The sequence below is a fragment of the Lissotriton helveticus genome, chromosome 2_1, assembly GCF_964261635.1.
Source record: "Lissotriton helveticus chromosome 2_1, aLisHel1.1, whole genome shotgun sequence".
Taxonomy (NCBI): domain Eukaryota; kingdom Metazoa; phylum Chordata; class Amphibia; order Caudata; family Salamandridae; genus Lissotriton; species Lissotriton helveticus.
This window is the reverse complement of record NC_136059.1, coordinates 933772797-933797908: the sequence shown is the minus strand read 5'-3', so window position 1 is coordinate 933797908 and position 25112 is coordinate 933772797. Positions and strand designations below refer to the sequence as shown.

At 43.5% G+C, this 25112-nt stretch overlaps 1 protein-coding gene across 1 annotated transcript in view; it reads left to right on the top strand.

Annotated features, from left to right (window-relative positions):
* Positions 1 to 2231: 2231 nt before the first annotated feature.
* Positions 2232 to 25112, top strand: part of LRRC2 (leucine rich repeat containing 2) — an 878803-nt gene continuing 855922 nt past the window's right edge. The window contains exon 1 of the mRNA XM_078677386.1: positions 2232 to 2350. Coding sequence (XP_078533512.1) covers positions 2344 to 2350 — 7 coding nt within the window. The 5' untranslated portion in view covers positions 2232 to 2343. The remainder of the gene's footprint in view (positions 2351 to 25112) is intronic.

Below are 25112 nucleotides of genomic sequence, written 5' to 3'. Positions count from 1 at the left end.
CCAGATACGACTAAAGTTCAAATCATGCACTAGACAAGAGTAATATGCTGCCTAAATAAAAGAAAGTAACAACATCCTGGATAAAGCTAAAACCCACGGGAATGCAAGATTAAGTAACGTATGTGAAATGTAAGAAGGAACAACATGGGTACCTTAACGCTTTTGCACTTATTATTCATAAATCAGTGAGTGCTTTTACCTGAAAAGTTATGGACATGACTACAGGGCCCAGAAGGGACCCGTTTCAATTTCCACTACTTATATCCTTACAAAATGTAAGCAGTATGGTTAAAAAAGGCCACATCCGTGAACACAGAGCCGCAGTACGCATTTTATTTTCCAATCCACCCATCAACCAGGTATTGCAACACTCCAAGAATGGTGCACTTCCCCACCCGTGGAAAACAATGTTGTTCAAAGAAAGACTAGAAAACAAAAGTAGCGCTACACAGCAAACTCTGTAAAGTGGTGATAATGTGTTTTGGGTGTGAATAAAATCAATCTGCCCACTTTGCGACCCACACTGTCTTGCTTTATTTAGTTATTTTTCACATTTTTAACCTTTTATTTCTCTCCGGTCCGAGGCGGCACTTTGGAATAGAAAAATATCCAAAAATGACATTTGCAGCAAAAGTGTTTTTCTTTTTGGGATCAGTTTCATGGAAGAAAAAAATAAACAAAAGGAGAGGAAAGAGGGAGTAATGGCTACAAAGGCCAGGGAAGGGGGCCCCCAAACCGGGCCCTTTCAGCTTTCTCCAGTATTTCGAGGCCCAGGGTTGGGGGGACCTTGCAGCTTGCTCCAGTGTTTCGAGGCCCAGGGAAGTGGGGCCCCCTCCCCTGGGCCTCGACGCAGTAACAAGGCATTTAGCAAAACACTGCGCTACCACTGGCAGTTCTACACACATTTTTAAATGTAAAAAATCTTTCCTATGGTTGATGCATAAGTTAACAAAAGCCTGTTGATCAGGCTGCTCCCTCTGCCCCTCACCCACCTCTCCTTAACTGTGTCCAGCTGATCCTGGAAACAACTGGGCCTTTTGTCGACTAGAAACAAAATGCCGAAAGTGCCCCTAGAATGGATGGTACCTAGCAGAGGCACTACCCCGCCCCTGACACTGTGAATCAAAATAATGTCTGCCCCATTCTGTTTGTCCCTTACCCCCACCCCTGCATCCTCAGGAATGCCACCCCACAGTGAGGAGCAAGGTCAAGATACCTCACATTTGTAATGTGATTGTGTGGGGCAGGGGGCCATGGACGAGCAGGGGGGCTAACTGTGAAAGTGTGGCCTTTCATAGTGAAGTGGGCCCTCTGTTTTTTAGCTGAGCGTGAGGCCCTGGGCAGCTGCCCACACTGCCGATGCCTAGCGCCGGCCCTAAAGACTTGCTTGGCCATGCTGTGGTGTGTTCCCTATGGGTTATATATATATATATATATATATATATATATATATATATATATATATATATATAGGAAAATACATTGACAGAGAAATAGGACTAAATGTTGACACTGCACTGACCAGTGCCAACATTTAGCCATATTTCTATGTCAATGACTGTCCCGTTTTTTGGTTTTCAAAATCTGTTCACCCTACCAAATGTGCATGCAGTACCCCTAACACAGCCTATACTCCTTGCTGTACAGTTAAGTATTTCATAAACTCACTTCAGCAGGTCAACCTGTTTACTTGATTGTTCAATATATAAAAGGGAGAGGGCTACCTGGAAACATACGAATGAGCGTGCCTTAATTACCAAAGCGTCGGCCACTAACAGTTCAATCCAGGCCACCATATGCAAGATTACCTGCAGTGATGACCTTAATTTATCATGCAGCGTTGCCATAAGTAATGAAACAAGCATTGGCAAAGCCAATAGGCCTCTGCAATCTGAGAGCTATAGGCGTTGCGTTGGCAATGGTAATGCATTGAGAATATCAATAAAAATAGCCTCAGAACAGTACTCAAATGCATTTACATTGCCAACACCTATAGTTCTAGGATTGCTGAGACCTATTGGCTTTGCCAGTGCTTGTTTCCTAAGCAAGGGAGGTCCTAGCTCATTAGCCGCGCTGGCCCATCGTGCATGCAGCTTCACGTGGCGCAGATATATTACCTCAAACACAGGGTCCCTGGCACGGGGCACCGGAGATCATGTTATCACTTTACAAATATAGCCCATTAGTACATCTGAAAGGCCAGTCACGCAGCGGGATTTAGACAGGTCTGGCCGAAAGCAAACCACTGCCGCTGCCGCTGTAAACAACATCAGAGCCGACGAGACACCATAGGGAGCAGAGCAGCGCGGGGCGCACCCAGAACTCCGAATCTGGTGCCCTCTGATGATCGGTAAGGGGCAATCTAGTTTTCCACTTGATGCAAGAGTCCTTTTAAGCTGGGACAAGAAATTGAATATAACGTTAGACATTTGCATGACAGAACAGCGGGAAAATCCAGATGTGTTCTTTTGTTAAAAGGTCAATGGTCGTCGCTGTTCCCAAAAGTGTGAACTTGTTACGTTTTCCCTTTCTTGTTTACTCCAAAGCTTCACTGTAAACCAGTCTAGCTATTACACGTCAAAGCCGTGTCCTACTGTGAGAATGATTTTCTATAGAAAAAAAAGGAACAGGATGGGAGATAAATCTTTGTTACCTGTCAAAAAGGCTGACTGGAATTAAAGAGAGTTGTGACAGTTCAGGCCTCAAAGGGAACAGCCAGACAAGTTACACTGCGTGCAAGCGCGCAGAACAATGAGTGACTGACCCGGGCAGGCGCGAGCGCAGGACTCGGGAGCCTCTTTCAGATGTTCAGACGCTGCCTTGCTGGGCAAGCTTGCTACGTTCTAGCACGGCTTCGTAGTTTAAATTGGCGACCGCCTAGAGGAAAGACAAAACATTAGAAGATATCTTTTTATGACGATTATAAATGCCAAATGGGTTCTGTATTCTCTTTTAATTCACTAATGTGCGAGGAGTGAAAAGATATTACTCACTATAATATAGAACATTGTCACACGTACTTTTCTTTCGCATTGTATTGCAACATTTATATGGTATTTATTACCGACTTAAGAGGCACCGAATCACTTGCGTAAATGGACAAACATGCTGCGCCATGTAGGGTGTGTGGTTTAATGAGCTTTGTCTTTGTTTTGATACTGTGTGAGAAGGGATTTTAATGTCATGTGTGATGAACACTGACTGAGGTGTGGGTATCGTGTTCTGGGACACTGCGCTTTGAAGTGTGGTGGATGAAGAGGTGTGAGAAACACATGCACAGTTTGGGTTTCAGCGAGCTGGCAGCCTTGAGCAGCTCTGCCTGTTCCTTTATGGTATTTCCTGTGATCATAGTCCACTTAGATGCTTACTGCATTGGGTTGTCCAATCTGAGACATTTTGTTTCAGACTCTATGACACTGATCAGGCATGGATGGAGAATAAGGTGACCAGAATTTTAAAACCAAAAACCGGGACATTTCACGAAATAGAACAAGGACTACAGTTTTCCTTCAAGTGAGCTCACAGAATGACAGGGCTCCTCAGTAGAGAATTAAAAATTTGCTAACATTCGTGCCAAGAATTTTCAATTCTATTAAGGACAGGAGGCGAGGATTATGCTTACTCAATTTCTTTACTGAAAAACACAGCAGCCAATCAGTACGCAGTAAAGAAATAACAAACTACATTACCCATAAACCCAGGGTAACCATAGAGTATGTGAATGTATAAATAGGGTCATAGAGGTGAACACTTCCTCTTTCTTTGTCCATAATCAATAAGTAAAGGATCCTACGTAAAACTTAAACAATCCATCAAAGGAGTCCCCCGGAGAGGTCATTATCCGGCGGAAGTGGAGAAGAAACTTCCCAGAGCCACAGGAACAGCAAGAGACCAATCAGGAAAAGAAAATCCCGGCACACTTCATTTAAGGTCGGAGCCTGAGGAAAAGAGACAGAGGCTGTAAAAACTGTTCCCCAAGAGTTGAACACAGTAATCAGGACAGGGAGGGAAACATTTCATAAACAGTAACCAAAATTGTACAGCATAAAAGCAGTATGCATAATATAAAGACAATAATGAAATAAGGGTGGGATAATCCTCGCCTCCTGTCCTTAATAGAATTGAAAATTCTTGGCACGGATGTTAGCAAATTTTTAAATCTATGGCAGGACGGAGGCTCAGATTATGCTTGTTTAAAGCTTCCTCACCACAACAGATGCAACATCTACAATTGGTTTAAAATAAAAGGTTTTGAAAACAGACTCAGATGACCAATCCGCAGCTCTCATGATATCATGAAGACTAGCACCCATGGAAAAAGCCTTGGAAGCCATAGCTCCTCTCGCAGAATGGGCCCCAAAGATGGAGATATCAATGCCCGCTTCCTGCATGAGCCAACGTAACCAACGTGCCAACGTAGCTGGAGAAACAGGCTTGAAAGGCTTCTGTAAAGCGATAAGCAATTGACCATGTGGATCAGAACGAAAAGGTGTAGTGCTTACCTCATAATCCTTTAGGCATTGGACTACACACAACTGAGGGTTGTGCGGAAAACAAGGATAAGTAACCTCAGCAGTATTACATTTTGTCCGCTTAGAAATAACAAAAGAGACACCCTCAGGCAAATAGGTGCGACCCGCGAGGTCCAAAGCTCTCACATCAGACACTCTTTTACAAGAGACCAAACACAAAAGCATAGTAAGCTTAGCCGAAAGTTGTTTGCGGGATAAAAGATTATTGGAAGGCCAATCAGATAGAAAACGTAAAACAATAGAAACATCCCAAAGGGCAACATATTTGGCGCAAGGAGGTTTTACCATCCGGATTCCCCGCAACAATTTAGATATTAAGGGATGTTCTCCCGCTGGTTTACCATCAACAGGAATATGACCTGCAGAAATCGCAGAACGAAAATTATTAACCGTTCTGTAAGCTAGCCCAGAGGATGCCATGGAAGCCAAAAAAGTAATGATCAGAGAGATATCCGCTGAAACGGGATCCACCGACCGCTGTGAGCACCAATCACACCAACGCTTCCAACTGAGTTATAGCGCTTATGTGTGTTGCGGGCCCAAGCCTCATTGATGAATTTGGTAGCGTCTCCCGATAAGCCTTGGATTTTCCAGCGTTCCCCGAAATTCTCCACGCTACTAGCAGGAGTTGGCCCGACATGACAAGAGGATGTGGCTCCCGAAGAGGATCCAGCAACAGGTTCCAAACATGTGGAAGAAGGAGCGGTGATGAGCAACTCATCTCCAGAAGAACTGGAAACCACGCTTGAGCCCTCCAAAGAGGTGTTATTAGAATGAGTTCTGACGAGAAGAGACGGGCCCGGGCTAGAACTCGGGGAATCATGAGGAATGGTGGAAATGCATAGCATAACAGAGGAGGCCAGACCTGGAGAAATGCATCCGTGGCTAGAGCTTCCGGATCTGGCCTCCAACTGTAGAACTGGGGAACCTGGGTGTTGAGTCGAGAGGCAAAGAGGTCCAGGTGACAACTCCCCCAAATTCGGGACAACTTGCGAAATAATCGAGGATGAAGCCTCCAATCGCTGAAATCTCGCAGATGGCGAGAGTTCCAGTCCGCAATCAGATTGCAGGAGCCCGGCAGGTATTCGGCAATAACAGTGATCTTGCGGTCCAAGCAAAGGTGCCAGAAATCCTTCGCAATTTCCGAGAGTAGTCTGGATCTGGTACCCCCCAGTTTGTTCACATAACGAACTGCTGAGACATTGCCCATTCTGAGAAGAATGCAACAATTCGTTTGGAGAGGAGAGAGACATCGAATCGCGAAGGAGCCCGCCAGAAGCTCCAGGCAATTGATGTGGAGGGACAACTCCTCCGACGACCAACGACCCCCTGTTGACACTGAACCGCAACGGGCTCCCCAGCCCCAAAGGCTGGCATCGGACTCTATCACAACATCGGGAGTCCTCCCGAAGAGCGCTCGACCGTTCCAGGATTCCATGTGGTCCAACCACCACATCATCTCCGTCCGGGCTTCCTCTGAAAGAGGGACATGATCCGAGTATGAAGACCCTTCTGGAGATGACGGATTTTGAGGCGTTGAAGCGCACGATAATGTAATGGGCCTGGAAAAATCGCTTGGATGGAAGAAGAAAGAAGACCCACAATCCGAGCCACTGAGCGCAGAGAGACTGTCTCTTGAGCAAGAAGTGACCTCAAGTCCCTCTTGATGGACCTGATCTTCTGGCCTGGCAGAAGTAACTGACATGAGATTGAATCTATTTGAAAGCCCAGAAAATCCATAGTCTGAGATGGAGAAAAATGCGACTTTAAGGGATTCACTAGAAAACCCAAAGACTGTAGAAGATCCACGGACCATTGCAAATGTGATTGAAGAAGAACCGGACACTGAGCCAATAGGAGAAAATTGTCGACGTAGACGATTAACCGAACTCCGCGGGATCTCAAGGATTCCATCACAGGACGAAGGAGCTTCGTGAAGCACCACGGAGTGGAAGAAAGGCCGAAAGAAAGGACCTTGTACTCGTACCAGCTGCCCAACCATTGGAACTGAAGGTAGCGACGATGAGGGGCATACACCAGAACCGAGAGATAGGCATCTTTCAAATCCAGGCGAACCATCCAATCTCCTTCCTGAAGAAGGTCTCTGAGAAGATGGATGCCCTCCATCTTGAAATGGCGATAAAGAACGCCACCGTTGAAGTCTTTTAAGTTGAGAACTAAACGAGACCCTCCCCCTTTTTTCTCCACGAGAAAAACGTTGCTGACGAATCCCTGGGGTTGAGGAAACGTCGGAACGATGGCCTCTTTGGCCAACAGGGAAGATATTTCTGTGGAGATAACCTCCTGATCTGGTCGGGAAAAAACAAGAGGGCGTGGCCGAAGGCGCTGGAGAGGGCGAGTGTAAAATTCTATCCTGTACCCTTGCACCGTCTCCAGCACCCAGGCATCGTTTGAGATCAAACGCCAGTTGTGCATAAAAAACTGAATTCTTCCCCCCAAAATCACATTGGAAGCGAGAATGAGGCTCACCTGAGGCGGAAGTATCTGGACGTCCTCCTTGGTTACCGTTGTAACCGCCCTTGCCAAACTGCCCTCTGACTTTTCTTGAAGGGTAGAATGAAGATTTGTTGTAGGAGTTACCCTGTCCTCCTCTGTGGGACTTGTTCCCCCGTTGAGCGGGCTGGTCTGACCCACGGCCGGACGAACGTCCCCTGCGTCCGGCCCTGCCGAAAACCGGGCGGAAGGCCCGTCTCAGATTCGCTTGAGCCTTATCAAGCCCACTAAAGGTTGAAACAAACTTGGTAAGCTCCTTAAGAAATGGAGCTCCAAAGAGCAAACCTTGAGCTTGGGGACCAGATTCCGAAGACGCTAAATCAGTAAGACGAGGATCAAGTTTCATCAAAATGGAGCGACGACGCTCCGCCGACAAGGCACAATTCGCATTACCAAGAAAACAGACAGCCCGTTGGGACAAACCAATTAACTCATCTGGGTCAATAGGAACGCCAGACTCCTTTGCCCTGTAACCCAAGTCCAGGATTTTCGTGAGAGGGCCCAATAAATCCAGAAGTTTGTCCTGGCACAAACGCCACGACCTATCCAATCCCTTAGTAGGATCTTTAGAGTACTTACGCATGTATGTGACCATGGTAGAGTCAACATCAGGCGTGGAAGCAAGCTTGTCCGAAAGGTCAGGGCGAGGGCATTCTGAGCGTAAACGAGCTCACACATCCTTCTCAAAAGGGGAACGAATGTGGGATTGGACATAGTCAGCCACCTCGGGGGATGGCAACCAAGCAGAAGAATTAGGATGAATGATGTCCGCGGGATTAAATGTTAAGACCTTTGGAGAAGAGGGTGCATCAACATAGTGTTCCTTCCGTGATTTCTTGGAAGGTGGAGGCTTAGTAGACTCAGAGGACGTAGAAGAAGAAGACGACCCATCATCTGTGTCAGACGGAGGGTCCGAACGGGCAGGCGCAGCACGCTTCCTCGATGAAGGAGCAGAGAGGGTCCTGGCCAATTTAGCAAAGTTGGATTTGTGACGGTTCTTTGGCGATTTTTTGCTACGACTAGAGGTAGGAGGCACCCAACCCTGTTGGGCTGCATAGTCAGAAAGATGTTTCTTCAATGGCGCAATCGCCTGAAACAAAGCCTGGACCATGTAGTCATCAAGGGACGCAGAAGGCTCATCCTCCTCATAATAATCGTCACCTTCCTCATCATAGTAATTCGCCATGGTGACCAAGACCACCAAATATAGTCCACAGGAACGTAAATGATAAGTTTTGCAGAACTTATAAAAGGCAAAGCCAATTGGGGGAGTGATACCCCTTGTGCAAGTCGTGAAATGCAGGAAAAACCTGACCAAAATACAATAATACGTGGAGGGAGGACTCGCACTAAATACCAACAATTTCTGTCACTCTAGGCAGAGCCTATGATAATTTATACAACCCTCTAATTCAAGTAGAAAGAGGGCGTCAGGGAGCTCAATTGGCAGCACCACAGGGCAAGCGTCGAAGACACCAGATGTTCCCTCCGTCTGAGGCAGCTGACGGCTGAGGGAAAACACACGCCTTCACTGGGCGTGTAAACAAAGCACTCGCGCATGCGCGAAGCCGCTGCCAAATAGGAAGGGACGCGCGAGGCAGCGCGACCCTGCCAGCTCCAACTCCCGCTCCACAACGAAACAAACAGCGCGAAATGCGCGTTGAAAGCCCAGGAGGTGAACCCACGCTCCAACAAGAAAGACGAGGGTAGCGACCAGGCGCCAACAAGAAACGAGGCCAGCGACCTCGTAGCAACACGCCGAGCGGCGAGAAGAGAGCGCAAACAGTGCGAAATCGAAGCACAAGTAAGATACAAATAAGCGGTGCAAATATCTAGAAACACAATGCATAAAGAGCAAGGTAATGAAATAAGGCACTTAACTGGCTGCGCAGCAGCAAAGAAAGAGGAAGTGTTCACCTCTATGACCCTATTTATACCCTGGGTTTATGGGTAATGTAGTTTGTTATTTCTTTACTGCGTACTGATTGGCTGCTGTGTTTTTCAGTAAAGAAATTGAGTAAGCATAATCTGAGCCTCCGTCCTGCCATAGAATTACAGAACAGGCAATTAGAACATACATAAAGTGCAACTTTTTAAAACCAGTAGCTTGCCTGTTAATTAAGTTGCTTTCTTGAAACAACTGCTAACTATCCCTGCTTTGTAAAACATAAAAACAAACCTTCCACAGTCGCGCCTCTCTAAAAACAGGGACAGAAGCTATATCTCCTGAAATCTGCCGGGAGAGCAGGTGACAATCCGGGAACCCACGGGCAAACGCCTGGTCACTCTGATGGAGAATAATAATAATAATAATAATCCACATTTGTAAAGCGCGAACAATCAGGGAGATCAGCTGTGATGGCCTTTGTTACTCTCATCTAGGGTGACCAGAATTTTAAAGCCAAAAATAGAAGAAGGACTGCAATTTTATTTCAACCAGCTGAGAATGACAGCGCTCCTCAGCAGAGAATTATAGAAGAGATAGTAACAACATAAATAAAATGCAATTTTTAAAACCAGTAGCATGCCTATTAATTAAATTGCTTTCTTATAATAGCTGCTAACTATCCCTGCTTTGGAAAACATAAAAAAATTCACCTCCCGCCGTTTTAAGTCGACTCTCCCTAAAAACTGGGACATGAGCTACATTTCCCCAAAATCTGCCAGGACAGCTAATGAAAATCTGGGATCCCTGGTCGCCCTAAATCATCCTATATCTGATTGTCACTGGGAGGTGTGAAGAAGCAGTATGTAGCCAGTGGGGACCTGCAGTGGTGGGCTAGATTAGAGCCCTCCAATTGGGCAGAAGTAAATGGCAGATCTCTTCAGTTACTCCATGCCTGCTCAGTTGGTGGTGGCTGGATAATGGCATTTGGGCTGGTACTGTACAGGGTGATTAGACAAGACCTGCAGCAAATATGTCTAATATAAGTGTTAAAGGATTAAGCAGTATAAGGACGTTACTATGCAGCCTGTATGAACTACAATTGTCTGCCAATCACGGAATATTATGAGATTATCATCAGTGTGCGCCAGAAGCATCATATATGAGTCGACATTACTGTATAATGCAGAGGCTACTCATAGGTCAGCCCTTATTAACTTACCTTGATAGAGAAAGTTAATGCTGGTTGGACTGCTCTACATCTCTGGGCTGTACAATGTGAATTGTACTTGAAGGTGTGATTATCATTCTGAGTTCTATCTCAGGATTGTGGCACAATGTAGTTATCCTGAAAAATAGCTGTGTTTTAATTGTCTACTGAAGCATATATACTGCTTCGAATCTTGGCTGGTACCTAAGTCTGGAGCTTGGATGCTTATATTGAAAAAGTAGTCTCTATTATTTCTTATAATAAGACTGAGTGATGTCTATGGAGCCTGGAGCAAAGTCTCCTGTTTTGTTTTTATTGCTTACATTTAATCTGCAGGTACAGTGGTCCTCTTCTTTTGGAGGCTTTGTAGACAGTGTAGAGTGCATTGAACATTAATCTTCTAGTTAGAGGTAGCCAATCACCTTTTATTACTCTTTATATGCATGGCCTCCAAAGCGGTTGAGAGGCATCTTTGTTGGTGTCATATAAGCACCTAAACTACATAAATAAATACATTTGCACTGAAGAACTTGCACACATTACCATCTCTGCGCTGATCAGGTGATATTGTTTTTACAATGGATGGTTGATGTAAATGTCAGTGCAAAAATTTGTTCACTTAAGAGGAAAACTCTTAGGACAACCTTTTCACCAAAGATCAGTGCTTGAAGTGGAAACCAAGTTACTGTGAGAACTCATAAAGAGAGGAGCAGATCAAATATGGAGGGCCTTATTTTGAGGTTGGTGGATGTAGAATTTCAGCAAAAGGTGGCACTTATCCTGTCCTTACTGCCACCTATCTCGAAGGAACATTCCACTCGACCTCTCTGCACAATCGCTGTTGTGGTTCTAATTAGAAAAATTAATGAGGGATGCGCAAGGAGCACTCCTAGTTTATAAGTATTCAGACCTTATTGTCCATTGGTGCTATGATTGTAGAGGGTTGTCACTCCTAGGTTAAAATGTAGGTAAGACTAGCCGAAAGGTTAGTCCAATCATGCACTGTTCACTCGGTGTATTCCCACACCTATTCTGCTTTTCAGTTTAAATTAATTTATAATACCATCATTTTTCATACATTTTAATTTTTCTTGAATTCAACATAATTCATATGCCATTTCACAAATCATAAATTCATCACAATCACTATTGTTTAGAAATCATATATACATTTTGGTAGTCTTCTCAGTACATTTTATAATTCAGTCAACATTAACATTTAACACGCCCGATGCATTTCGGTACCGAAACGGTACCTTCCTCAGGGGAAATTCTAAAAGAAAAAAATGAAAATGTGTTGATTGTCATGTATGCCCATGGTGGCTAGGTAAAACTCAAATTCTGTGTAAAGATTCATACCTCAATTGGGTTGATAATTGTGGAATCTCGCCTATAAAGTGAAGAAATGTCTGTATGTTACTAATGTCATCAACCAGTTTAGTAGTGAACTGTAACGCTTTTAGAATGTTTATCTTACCCGAGTGTACTTGGGGCTGGTGTAAATTAATGCTGTAATGAAAAGCCACATATGTTGTTTGTTAATGCGTTGCCTACGTATACCTTCATAATCATATTAGAGGCGCACATAAGATTATCTGTATGTTCAATCTGTCGGCTTTAAACCTGTTTGGTGTTCAAAACACAGTGGAAAACAGATTTAGTCTCTAACGTTTACGAGATAGTTGTTTCCAACCTAGTACAAGTAAGACATTGCCTACCTGAAAGTCTGACTATCTTCACGTATCTGAACAACAATCAGACACGGGTGTAAGTTATAAAACGATCAAAAATAACCGAAAGGCCATAGTTATAATGAACGGGGGAACGAACGCGACGGGCCGTTTAACATACCTTACGATGGTATAATCCACGCTTTTTGGAGTACGCCAAGTATTCCGTGTGTGGACGCCATGGCCAGCTATTGTAAATATACACGCCCTAGGCGCGGAAACTGAAGACGGACTGTGGTCTAAGACTGCGAGTGGCCCGAGGGAAATTAGAACATCACTGCTATTCTAAATTAAACTCAATGGTCAACACAATGTTTATCTATTATCTTAATTTCACATTTCTACAGACTAACATAGAAATGATGCTGCTGTGTATTTGCTTTCGTGGTTTCAAACCAATCAATTAAACGATTTATTAATCTTTAACTGCAACGTTTTTCAAAAATAGGAAATAATACAATTCTTTACAATATTTTCATGTAATAATGTTGCTTTCACGTTGATTCCCAACTGATGCCCGATGCATTTCGAGCCCCAATGGGCTCTTCCTCAGGGGCCTGGAACTAAACATATACATAATCTCAGTAATACAATCGTTTTATAAAAATATATGAACATTCATTTTTGAACAAACTTCCAATTAAATACAGGAAACACACTGGTAACAAATTGGTCGATTCTCTGAAAGTTGCATGTTGAAAGTCAAATTGACATTGTGTTCTTGTGAAAAACGAGTAGTCAAAGTTCCCCGTCACCACACCTCTTCGTGGCTGATAGCTAATCAAAATAATACTCACTCAAGAAAAAACCAGGAATTCGGGTTCTGAGAAATTAAAAAACACAGAAAATACAGAAAATGTCTGTGAAACTTCTTAAACAAACGCTTCTGCTTCGCTCAACCAGAAACAAAGAGGTTCAGCTTACCTCGATGTGTTCAAAACAACAAGTGTTCTGTTTCTCAGATGTAACAAGCTGCTGTCTGTACCGTGTGCCCAAAACTGCACTGCTCCTGCCACCTACAAAAACAATATAACCGATTCTTAACCACTGTTTTCCATGTTCCCCTCTCTTTTAACGCGGCATAACTTTTCTTTCTTACCGGAACGTAACAAACTGTCCCGGCCGAAACCTCCTCGCCTTCCACAATCTTCGCACCCTCCGCTTTCGCCGTGTCAAAACTCCTCGCTGTTTCTCCTTGCGTTCAACTCCCTGTGCACACGCTGTCCATACACAGACTCTATCAACCCTGACTTTGACGGACACAAACGAAGGACTTCTCGGTTGCCGGTGGAATCGGCTGCAATGGAGCGCCATCTTAACCAAATGCTGAAACAAACCCGAATCACTCAATTCCGGATATTTTACAATGCCATGATCACTCCCTATACTGTTTAAACCCCAAGTGCCGCTAAAGAACGATGAAATGAAAGAGAAAAAAAATAAGTGAAGAAGAAAAAGGATGTGGACTAAAGTTTCAATTAAAATGGTGCTGGCTGTGATAATAACATGAATACAGTTACAAAAAGACAAGGGAACCCAAAAGGTATGCCATAGGGACCTTGGGCAGTATCATATTACACAAAACATTGGTCCCTATTTATGGACAAGATAATGTACAGAAGCAATAATCATACACTTGATAGGTGATATGTCTTTTGTCCAGCCGGACAAGAAATTAATTTTTTAGCGTTCAAATAGATTTCACATGATGTGAGAACCAATTAATGACAAGCGGGCACAGCCGTGACCCGTAACATTCAAGACAAAACAACGGAAGAATGGCCAAAAGGGCAAAGTAAAAATCTGTCTGTATACTTTTAGTCAGTGTTACAGACTCAAATTATTTTGAACACACCATTGCTTTTTCAATATTGCGTTTTCATATTGCATATGGGGTTTTGTGGTCGACGACGTTTCGATGCCGCCTTTACATATATGGCATCATCATCAGGACAAAAATTTCAATCATTGTTGTCTTACACATGAATTATAAACACTATGCCTTTTGTTGTATTACTTCACACAAATTATTTACACGGGAAGAAGGGGGTAGAGAAAGACAAAAGATAAACATGAGTTTTGGGCACGTTATTTTAAACCTCAATGAACTGAGTGAAGTGAAAAAAACGGCGAGTGAGGAAGTGTTTTTTATAAAATATTTGTGGAAGTCAGGCGAGTTGTTTGAAACCGGCGCAGGAGTTCGTGGGATAAGGTGGAGTGGCGAGTGATGGTGAGCCATTATGTTGCAGGGCAATGAATCTTATAGTTGGTGACTGCCCGAGTCTGCGAGGCAGGACGAATTCAAACGTAGTGCGAAGGCTCGCGATCGTGGTGAAAGGACGAATGCACTCAGCATGCACGGTTGGTGGCTGCGTCGGGATGCAAACTATCATGGCCTACGTGAAAGGCGATTTACATGCATAGTGCGAGGCCGTGAGGGGGATTTTGTTAATGGTAAACCTACGTGCGTGGTTCTCTCGTAGTTCCACGAGTTCTATCACAGTTAACGGTAGGATGATCTTTCTAGAAGGAAAAAGGGGGGAAAAACAATTGGTCAAGGCGCCCATGTAGTCAGTGGCCGGGAGTGAGGAGTGAAGGGGATAAGCATATTTACCAATTCCAAACAAAATGGTCAGTTTTCGGATCCACCTAGGTTCGAGCACAATCGCTCAATCTGCAGAGGGCGAGGCAGGGGTTAATTACCAGGCCCAGAAGTAGCGTGGCATATATACAGTGCAGACAGTTCAGAAGGGCGAGTGACTTACTTCAATCCTCGGGAGCACTGTGGCAATTACTGCGGTCCGATGAGTTATGGCTCCAGGGCGGCGGAGCAGTGTGTAAAGCCTCGTGGGTGGCAAACAGCGAGAAGGGACTAAAGTGCTTAGTGACTGGTGGTAGGTGCGAGGAATCAGGGCGGCCATCTTAAGGTGGTGAAACTCTAGGTGAAAGGTGTACAGGACGGCGCATGTGACTTAAAAAGAATACATTACGACAAAATGCTTTCATGTAAACAGAATATTTAGGCATGTTTGTTCCACGCATGCGCGAAGTGACTAACGCTAAGAGATACGCCGAACGACTAGGACGCGGTTTGATGGACCCTTCGATATTTGGTAAGTTCACCTTTGGAACGTTTTGAACAAGCGCCTATATTGCAGCTTCTGATTTACCGGCCTGTAGCTTATGAGATCGCCCGATTCTTTTACAGTAAGGAGTCTGTGACGAATACAATTTCCACACCATTGGGATTGAAATGGTGACGACCCGCCCAGGAACACACAGCCCTGGGACCCCTGGTAAGACGCTTATAATTAGGACAATTGACTTCCCACCAATTCAAAGAAGAGTTGGCACTTATGATGTGTCTTGCCTTACAGGTCCCACTGTACCGGAATTATTTATACTCCTGCCATTCAGGACACCTAGGATTAAGGTATTTCTTGTGTCCCTCTCAAGTTCACATGATCCTTACACACACTCTTTTGTATTTTTTCTGTTTATGGTTTTATTCAGGTCTTTTCTACTCACGAATTCGATCTCCTGGATAGATTCCAACTGGTAAGCTGAGTGGTGTTGTAGGTGTTGTAGTGCTCTCCAGTGTTCTGTTTTGAAATCTGCATACATATGCTCTTTTCTTCTTTCTTATAGAATAACCTGGCCCTGAGGAGAATCCCCACGACCACTAGGGATTCGAAACGCGTTGGCCCTCCCTGTTTTGGTCTGCCTCTGGTTGTTCTAGTGTTATAAATTGTATTTCACTAGTCCCGACAACTGTACACTCACTTTTGTAAATATTTAGAAATAATTGATTTATTTATGACTCTAAGGAGTGTATTGTTTTGAGTTGAATTTTTTACAAATCTACAGGAGACCTGTTACTTCCCCCACTGGTGTATGACTTCTCCAGTCTGTGCGAAGTACTCTAGTACGAATGTATGAATGTTTGTGGTATGACTGTGATATGTTTGATTTATGATTGTATGATTGATATTTCACTTTGTGCTGTGTCCCTTATTCTCATTTTTGTCACAAAAAAATGTCTCTAGTGTTGACTATACCCACTAAGGATTGTTGTACCTTTTTATAGCTTTGGCAAAATAAAGTGGCTATTCAATAGTATTTCCCAGCCTTGAAGTATATCTTTGTCTGGTGTATAAGTGGTTTGTTAATTATACTATCAGTACTGGCATCCCTCTTTTGTTGTTTTGCTATATTTAAAGGCGGCATCGAAACGTCGTCGACCACAAAACCCCATATGCAATATGAAAATGCAATATTGAAAAAAGCAATGGTGTGTTCAAAATAATTTGAGTCTGTAACACTGACTACAACTATACAGAAAGATTTTTACTTTGCCTTTTTGGCCATTCTTCCGTTGTTTTGTCTTGAATGTTATGGGTCACGGCTGTGCCCGCTTGTCATTATTTGGTTCTCGCATCATGTGAAATCTATTTGAACGTTAAAAAATAAATTTCTTGTCCGGCTGGACAAAAGACATATCACCTATCAAGTGTATGATTATTGCTTCTGTACATTATCTTGTCCATAAATAGGGACCAATGTTTTGTGTAATATGATACTGCCCAAGGTCCCTATGGCATACCTTTTGGGTTCCCTTGGGTTTTTTTTAACAGTGTTTAGCGCAATCGCTGGATTGCAAGGGATTCAGGCAATCCTAGCCCCTTTCTCACAAGTGGGTTCACCTTGTCCACCCCTGTTTGTTTTACCCCTGTCAATCCCTCATTTTAAAGACTCTCCTTGCCTTTTCCCCCCCAGAACTTCCCTACTAGGCATGTCTGATCCCCACCCTCCTCTGTACAATCTAGAATACATTAACAACATTTTAGGAGGCCCGTCTCTCCTTTCTGATTCAGCAGAAACACCATCTGGATCAAGTACATCACTAGCAGATGACTTAGAGAAACTAAAGAAAAAAGAGGTACGATTAATCCTAATTATCAGACTTCTAACAGATTACTTGAAATCCAACACAATCCCATTGGGCCTACAAGTACGCAATGTGCCTGGGGTTTTTACCAGCAACCCTAAATATTTTAATGGTTTCAGCTACATTAGCACAACATGCTCCCGGCACTGGATGGTGCTCGGGATTGACATCGCTACAGAAGAGCTACAAAAACTCAGAACAGAAATAGCAGACCTTGAAAAACAGATTAAAGACAATAATACCAGCTCAGAGACCAGCAAACTTCTTGACCAAATAAATAAAACTATTGAAGATTTTCACAAATTTGAATTGAACAAAAAAGCAATTAAAGTACGCAAAGATATTAAGAATTTTAGTCAAGAAAGAGCATACCCCTATTTGTCCAAAGATTACTATACAAACCGCCCCTACAACGGCCCACAAAATCAAAGACCCTAGGGTAGGTTCAATAGGAGGCAACAGTATGTAGGATTCACTGACAGCTCAGCTGAGTCATCAGGACAGTCAGATCAAAGTGATAGTCCAGGCCCTTCTAACCGTACTTTTTTAGAAGGCGGCCGGGGCCAACCCAGGGGCAGGGGAAAGCAACCCCAGGCATGGCAAAAACCACCGAACCCCCCAGGCGAACGATTCACACGCCGCCAGCATTACCGTTGGTAGCAACATCTGGTGCTAATCACAATGCCAATGACACCCCTAATAAATTAGAGAATGCTCTCCTGCCAATCTTTAACCTAACGGAACATATTTTGTCCAGCAACGAAGTGTCACTCTTGAGCAGAGGACTCTCGCTTGTCCCACAGTACGTCACAATTTTCAGGACGCATAAATGGAACTCTTGAGATTTTTCAGAAAAATTCACCTACACAGTTATTTCATTCTGAATCCCTCCCCACCCAAACATTGCAACACTCCCTTCAAACCTCCCTCCAAATTCTCCCCCACAGCCGGTATGATCCCACCTGAGATACCAACCTTTGAGAAACTGGTTCTCACTGACCTCACCAACCTTGAGAATAAGAGGTCTTTCACACCCTACAACATCACTTTGGATGAAAAGAACGCAATTGCCTCCCTTAAAAACAACCAGTCCCTGATTATAAAACCTATAGAGAAAGGGGGTGGGATAGTGATTCAGGATATCGACCTATATAAAAAGGAAATACTACGCCAACTTAACAACACCGAGCATTATTGCAAACTCCCACGAAATCCCACTGGTGAGATTCAGGAGTTGATCACTAGAGTCACCACAGAGGCACTTGACTCAGGTTTTTTGTCCAAAAAAGAGTTTGATTTCCTCAACACAAAATCTCCCCGCACCCCTGTTATTTATTGTCTTCCAAAAATCCACAAGAACCCACAATCACCACCGGGCCGCCCCATAGTCTCAGGGTGCAGCTCCGTTCTAGAACCACTGGGCCATTACATAGATTTCTTTATTAAACCATTTGTCCCGAGACCACATGTTACATCAAGGACAGTATGGCTATGATCAACCTGATCGAAGACCATCCATTTGATCCCACATCCAGCACCATGTGTACGCTGGATGTGGAATCACTTTATACTAATATTCCACAATATGAATCTCTCCGGGTGATTGAAAAGGTGTTGGAAACACGCATACGCCCTCACAATGTGCCATCTATGTTCATCCTCCAGCTACTGGAAATTTGCTTGACAAAAAACTTTTTTCTTTTCGAAGAACAATTCTACGGCCAGGTTAGAGGGACCTCCATGGGAGCCATTTTTGCCCCTAACCTGGCTATCCTGTACATGGACCATCTAGAGACTAACAGCATTTTGGAAACGTCTAACCCTTTCCACAATGACATCGCCTTGTGAAAACGTTTTATAGATGATATCTTCCTACTATGGACTGAATCCCCAGACAATCTCACTTGTTTCCTACACTAGTTGAACAACAACAGTGGAGGACTTAAATACACATTGTCCACTAGCAAAGACTCTATTCCTTTCTTAGACCTAGAAATAAAACATACTGAAGGCCGACTAACCACTTCCCTGCACCGCAAACCAACAGAGCGTAATACTCTGTTAGAGTATACCAGTCACCATCCACGGGCCTTGCGAGATTCCCTCCCCTTTTCCCAGTTTTTACGCATTAGGCGTAATTGTTATTTCAAAGAGGGCTAAAACCCTCAGTAAAAAACTCAGAAACAGAGGCTATCCGCGTAAATTGGTGCGTCGCTCCCTGAAGAGGGCCTGGTATTGCCCAAGAGAGACCCTTCTGGAGCCTAAACAGAAAAAAGAACAAGATAGGCTCATCTGCGTTACCACATTCTCGCCAGCCTCTAATGCCATTAGAAAAAGTGTGCTTAAACACTGGCCAGTTCTTAACGCGGGCCAACTAACACTAGATCGCCCTATGTTTGCTTTTAAAAGGGCCAAGAACATTAAAGACCACTTGGTAAGGGCATCCCTCCCACAGCAACCACTCAAAACAACAATAAATGACGCATGGGGTCTCCCTCCCCTCACAGACCATACTAAATGTGGAAATTGTGTTTGTTGTGATTCTACAATTGAAGTCAAGACTTTTGAATATGGCACCATTAAATTTGATCGAAAATACTTCTCTATTTGTAAATCTGCAAATTTGATGTATGCTATTTTATGTCCTTGCATGCTTATCTACATAGGACAGACAAGCTAAAAAGTGAAGCTTAGAATCGGCCAGCACCGCAGTAGGATCCGGTGCCAAACGGCCAAAGCACCCCTTGTAGAACATTTCTCACAAAAAGGCCACAGTAAAAAAGACCTACTTTGGACAGTTGTAACCATCATTAAACCACCCCTCAGGGGAGGGGACATATCCCAATTGCTCAACAAAGAAGAACTCCACTGGATCCTGAAAACTAACAGCATTCGAAATGGCCTAAACCGCCTTGAAGACTGGACCTCTCTATTGTAATTCCTGCCTAAATATTCTGTTTACATGAAAGCATTTTGTCGTAATGTATTCTTTTTAAGTCACATGCGCCGTCCTGTACACCTTTCACCTTGAGTTTCACCACCTGCCGCCCTGATTCCTCGCACCTACCACCAGTCACTCAGCACTTTAGTCCCTTCTCGCTGTTTGCCACCCACGAGGCTTTACACACTGCTCCGCCGGCCTGTAGCCATAACTCATCGGACCGCAGTAATTGCCACAGTGCTCCCGAGGATTGAAGTAAGTCACTCGCCCTTCTGAACTGTCTGCACTGTATATATGCCACGCTACTTCTGGGCCTGGTAATTAACCCCTGCCTCGCCCTCTGCAGATTGAGCGATTGTGCTCGAACCTAGGCGGATCCGAAAACTGACCATTTTGTTTGGAATTGGTAAATATGCTTATGCCCTTCACTCCTCACTCCCGGCCACTGACTACATGGGCGCCTTGACCAATTGTTCTCCCCCCTTTTTCCTTCTAGAAAGATCATCCTACCGTTAACTGTGATAGAACTCGTGGAACTACGAGAGAACCACGCACGTAGGTTTACCATTAAAAAATCCCCCTCACGGCCTCGCACTATGCATGTAAATCGCCTTTCACGTAGGCCATGATAGTTTGCATCCCGACGCAGCCACCAACCGTGCATGCTGAGTGCATTCGTCCTTTCACCACGATCGCGAGCCTTCGCACTATGTTTGAATTCGTCCTGCCTCGTAGACTCGGGCAGTCACCAACTATAAGATTCATTGCCCTGCAACATAATGGCTCACCATCACTCGCCACTCCACCTTATTCCACGAACTCCTGCGCAGGTTTTAAACAACTCGCCTGACATCCAAAAATATTTTATAAAAAACACTTCCTCACTCGCCGTTTTTTTCACTTCACTCAGTTCATTGAGGTTTAAAATAACATGCCCAAAACTCATGTGTATCTTTTGTCTTTCTTTCCCCCCTTCTTCCCGTGTAAATAATTTGTGTGAAGTAATGCAACAAAAGGCATAGTGTTTATAATTCATGTGTAGGACAACAATGATTGAAATTTTTGTCCTGATGATGATGCCCTATATTTAAAGGCGGCATCGAAACGTCGTCGACCGCAAAACCCCATATGCAATATGAAAATGCAATATTGAAAAAAGCAATGGTGTGCTCAAAATTATTGAGTCTGTAACACTGACTACAAGTATACAGACAGATTTTTACTTTGCCCTTTTGGCCATTCTTCCGTTGTTTTGTCTTGAATGTTATGGGTCACGGCTGTGCCCGCTTGTCATTAATTGGTTCTCGCATCATGTGAAATCTATTTGAACGCTAAAAAATAAGGGGCATATTATCAAGGGATTTATCTCCGCTTTTTTGGCTTTAAAAGCCAAGAAAGCGGAGATAAAATGATCTCCCTATTACCTAGCTGTCGCTAACACCAGTTAGCGACAGCTAGTAGGAGATAGCGACCATCTTGGACTCCGCTTTGCATGTCAGAGATATTTATCACTAATGACATGCAAAGTGGGCGTGCCAAGATGTTAGCGACTGGAAACAGTCGCTAACATCGCTATCTCCTATTACCAACTTTTGGAGATATTCATGCTAAGCGTGAATATCTCCAAAAGCTAACACCTGCCCTGAGCAATTCTTAACCATTTTATCCAATGGGAGGTGGATAACATGGCTAAGAGCATTAGCTTGGTAATGCATGAATATCGCTGACTTTACAGCAATATTCATGCATTTCGGCCGATTTTTATCGCTTAGGAGATAAACCTTGATAATAACAAGGCTCCTAGGCGATAAAAATCGCCGCAACACGGCGATAAAAATATTGCCGCTAAGCCAACATAGCGATAATTATCGCTAGTTGTTGGTAATATGCCCCTAAATTTCTTGTCCGGCTGGACAAAAGACATATCACCTATCAAGTGTATGATTATTGCTTCTGTACATTATCTTGTCCATAAATAGGGACCAATGTTTTGTGTAATGAAATAAAAATAACATGAATACATTCCTTTAATCTTGAACTCGTATTTCATTTTGCAAAAAACTTGTATGGCTGAACAACAAACCCTATCTTGCAACAACCCGCAGGCTCAACAAACTACTACTCGGTTTTTGCAAGAACACAATGTCAATTTGACTTTCAACATGCAACTTTCAGAGAATCGACCAATTTGTTACCAGTGTGTTTCCTGTATTTAATTGGAAGTTTATTCAAAAATGAATGTTCATATATTTTTAGTTGGCTTATAAAATGATTGTATTACTGAAATTATGTATATGTTTAGTTCCAGGCCCCTGAGGAAGAGCCCATTAGGGCTCGAAATGCAATTGGCATCATTTGGGAATCAACGTGAAAGCAACATTATTACATGAAAATATTGTAAAGAATTGTATTATTTCTTATTTTTGAAAAACGTTGCAGTTAAAGATGAATAAATTGTTTAATTGATTGGTTTGAAACCACGAAAGCAAATACACAGCAGCATCATTTCTATGTTAGTCTGTAAAAACGTGGAATAGATAAACATTGTGTTGACCATTGAGTTTAATTTAGAATAGCAGTGATATTCTAATTAGAACCACAACAGCGATTGTGCACAGAGGTCGAGTGGAATGTTCATTCGAGATAGGTGTCAGTAAAGGCAGGCACGGTTTGAGGACAAACGTGCTACCTCTGCAGCACGCTTGGAGAAAATTCAGTTTTAAAAAGGATAAAATGGACAGGGTTAAAATTAAGGTGTGCTTCTCCACCCAAATCAGTTCACTTATCCTGTCCTCCCTAATTAGAGTGTACGTGACCTCTTTTCTTTCTATTCTATATTCACTAAATGACTAAATCGGATGGTCGGGCCATCTGCCACTTTTTGCCAGATGCACCACATCCGCCAAGCTCTAACCACGGTCCGCAAGGGCACGGTTTTGGGGTAGAGTTTTGTGCTGTTCTGGCTTATTTTATTAGTGTTAAACAGAATGCATTGTGAGATATCTTGGGGGTTTAGAGCACATGCTGTTGTGGATTAATATATTTGCTGCTCGAATCTAGTTTAAACTACAGACTACACATTACTATCATGGTAATGTAGCTTTGTTTATTATGTTCTGGTTTATTATGTACTAATTCAATCTTTGTAGGTTTGAAATCAGCACTTAGTTAGTCTAGTGTTAGTAACATGGGTTCTGTTCAGTACCACATAACAATTCAGCTTGTATTGCAACATATATGAATGTTTATGTTTTAACTGTATAGTACTGATATACACTATCAGCCAGATGCATCAAGCTAAAAACCGGTCGCAAAGGGGCAGATTCTCAGAATCTGCCCCTTTGCGACCGGTATTTTTGCATTTGGGATGATTCAACCCAAATGCAAAAATCGCAATTTGGGAATTCGCTAAATTGCGATTGTTTGCATTTAAGGAATCTCAAATTGAGATTCCTTAAATGCAATGCATGAAAGTACAACTTCATGGTAATTTGCAAAAACTTTGAAAAATGCACGAAAGTGCATTTTTCAAAGTTTCATGTTGCGCACACACATGCCCTAAGGGCATGTGTGTGCGCAACATATGTGCACAGATCAATTTCAGGGGTACAACAGGGTGTCCTTTGGACACCCCTGCACCCTTGAAATCGCAATCTCAATTTGCGAATCGCTAATTGCGATTCGCAAATTGAGAATGTCTTCCCATTCATTCCTATGGGCCTCTAGACCCATAGGAATGAATGGGGAGGTATTCCTTAATTGGGACTCGTAATTTGAGAGTCGCAATTAAGGAATTCTAAGAAATCGCTATTTTTTAAGCAATTTCTTCATGCATAGCATTTTGCTATTCCTTATTAGCGAATCCTTATTTTTCGCAAATAAGGAATCTCAAAATAGATGCTTGATGCATCTGGCTGTATATCTCAGTATCTTACTGGGAGGTAGTGCTCTAAAAAGTAAAAAAAAAAACAGTTTCAAATTACATTTTGTATGGCAAGTCTGTGTCAAAATTAGGCCTGGTAGGTGAACTCTGCTCTGGTGCATAAAACTCCACTGCTCATAGCGCAGCTGAAGTTTTTTCCCTGCTCGCGGTCACCAACAGTAAGTGAGTGCGAGATGCTGCTCGTGTAAAATTTCTCCCCGAGTGGCAGGAAGATCAGTGCGAAAAGCGGTTCACACTGTACTCTGCCACTTGCGGAACTCGCAGAGTTTGTTTGTCACATTACGGAGTTCCGCAGCAGCAGAACTGAGCGATTTCCGCAAGTGAGAACAAAAATGGTGTTGCCAAAATGTCGTGAAGTCTATATTTAGAACCAAAATATTGAGTCGGTAAGTGCACGTAGATAAGTATGGCCTTACTGTTCTCGACTTCCATCAACATACCTTGATGAGCCATATGGTCTAGATATGTACATGTTCTGCTAAGTAAGCACATGCGTACCTACATTACTTATATCTTAATCTCAATATTTTTGCCATAATATTTTGGTCCTATGATATTTTTTCCCAATAATCTGGTGGAAAACCAGTCTGGTAGCAGGGTGCAAGTGTCACAAGGGCTTCTTTTGAACTGCTTCCTGCAAAGATCCTATTAAAAAAGATAAATCCTGATTATGTGTGATGTGATCTTTTTGCAACTGGGCAGCAAGCTGGAGATGAAAAAGGGTCTCCACACCCAGCAGGATATTGCTTGACTGATGAGCCCATTGAATGTTTACGGTTGTTGCTGCATGTGCTCTTCTGTTGACGCAATGCAGGAAAGATTCAATGGGACAGCCCGCAATTTGAGGGTCGATTATTATGCAGTTTGTAAAGGCTCTGAATTGGATTCGGGTCTTCCGAATCCGAATCGGAAGCCGTCTTACCGATCTATTCAGAAAGCTTTCCTAACCACCGATTACGATGTTCGTAAAGCGTTCAGACTTTTCGACTTGGTTCCGAATCCGAATCGGACAGCATTCAGAAAGTCCGAGTTGTTCAGCCTTTTGGAATCAGTTGCTTCGACTCAGATCGGCAGTCGGAATCTGACTTTGGGGGCCCATAGCAGGCCCCCTTCACGCGGGGCCTTCCGAATCGGTCCATCGGGAGTACCCATGGACCCCCCCTTTCAGACCATGCACAGTGTGGCTAGGGGTGCCCGCCACAGGGTACACAATTTTCCCCAACCACCCCTTTCTTCAATGACGGCCTCTGTATTTGGTCGAAACACAATCTCCCATTGAAATCAATGGGAGTCTGACTGAATCGTTCCGGAAGCATCTGGAAGTCTTGTCATCGCTCGGTCAAACTCCCTGGATTTGATTCCGTTGGAAACCATTCCGAGACCGATTCGGTCTGAATGCTTTCCGACCA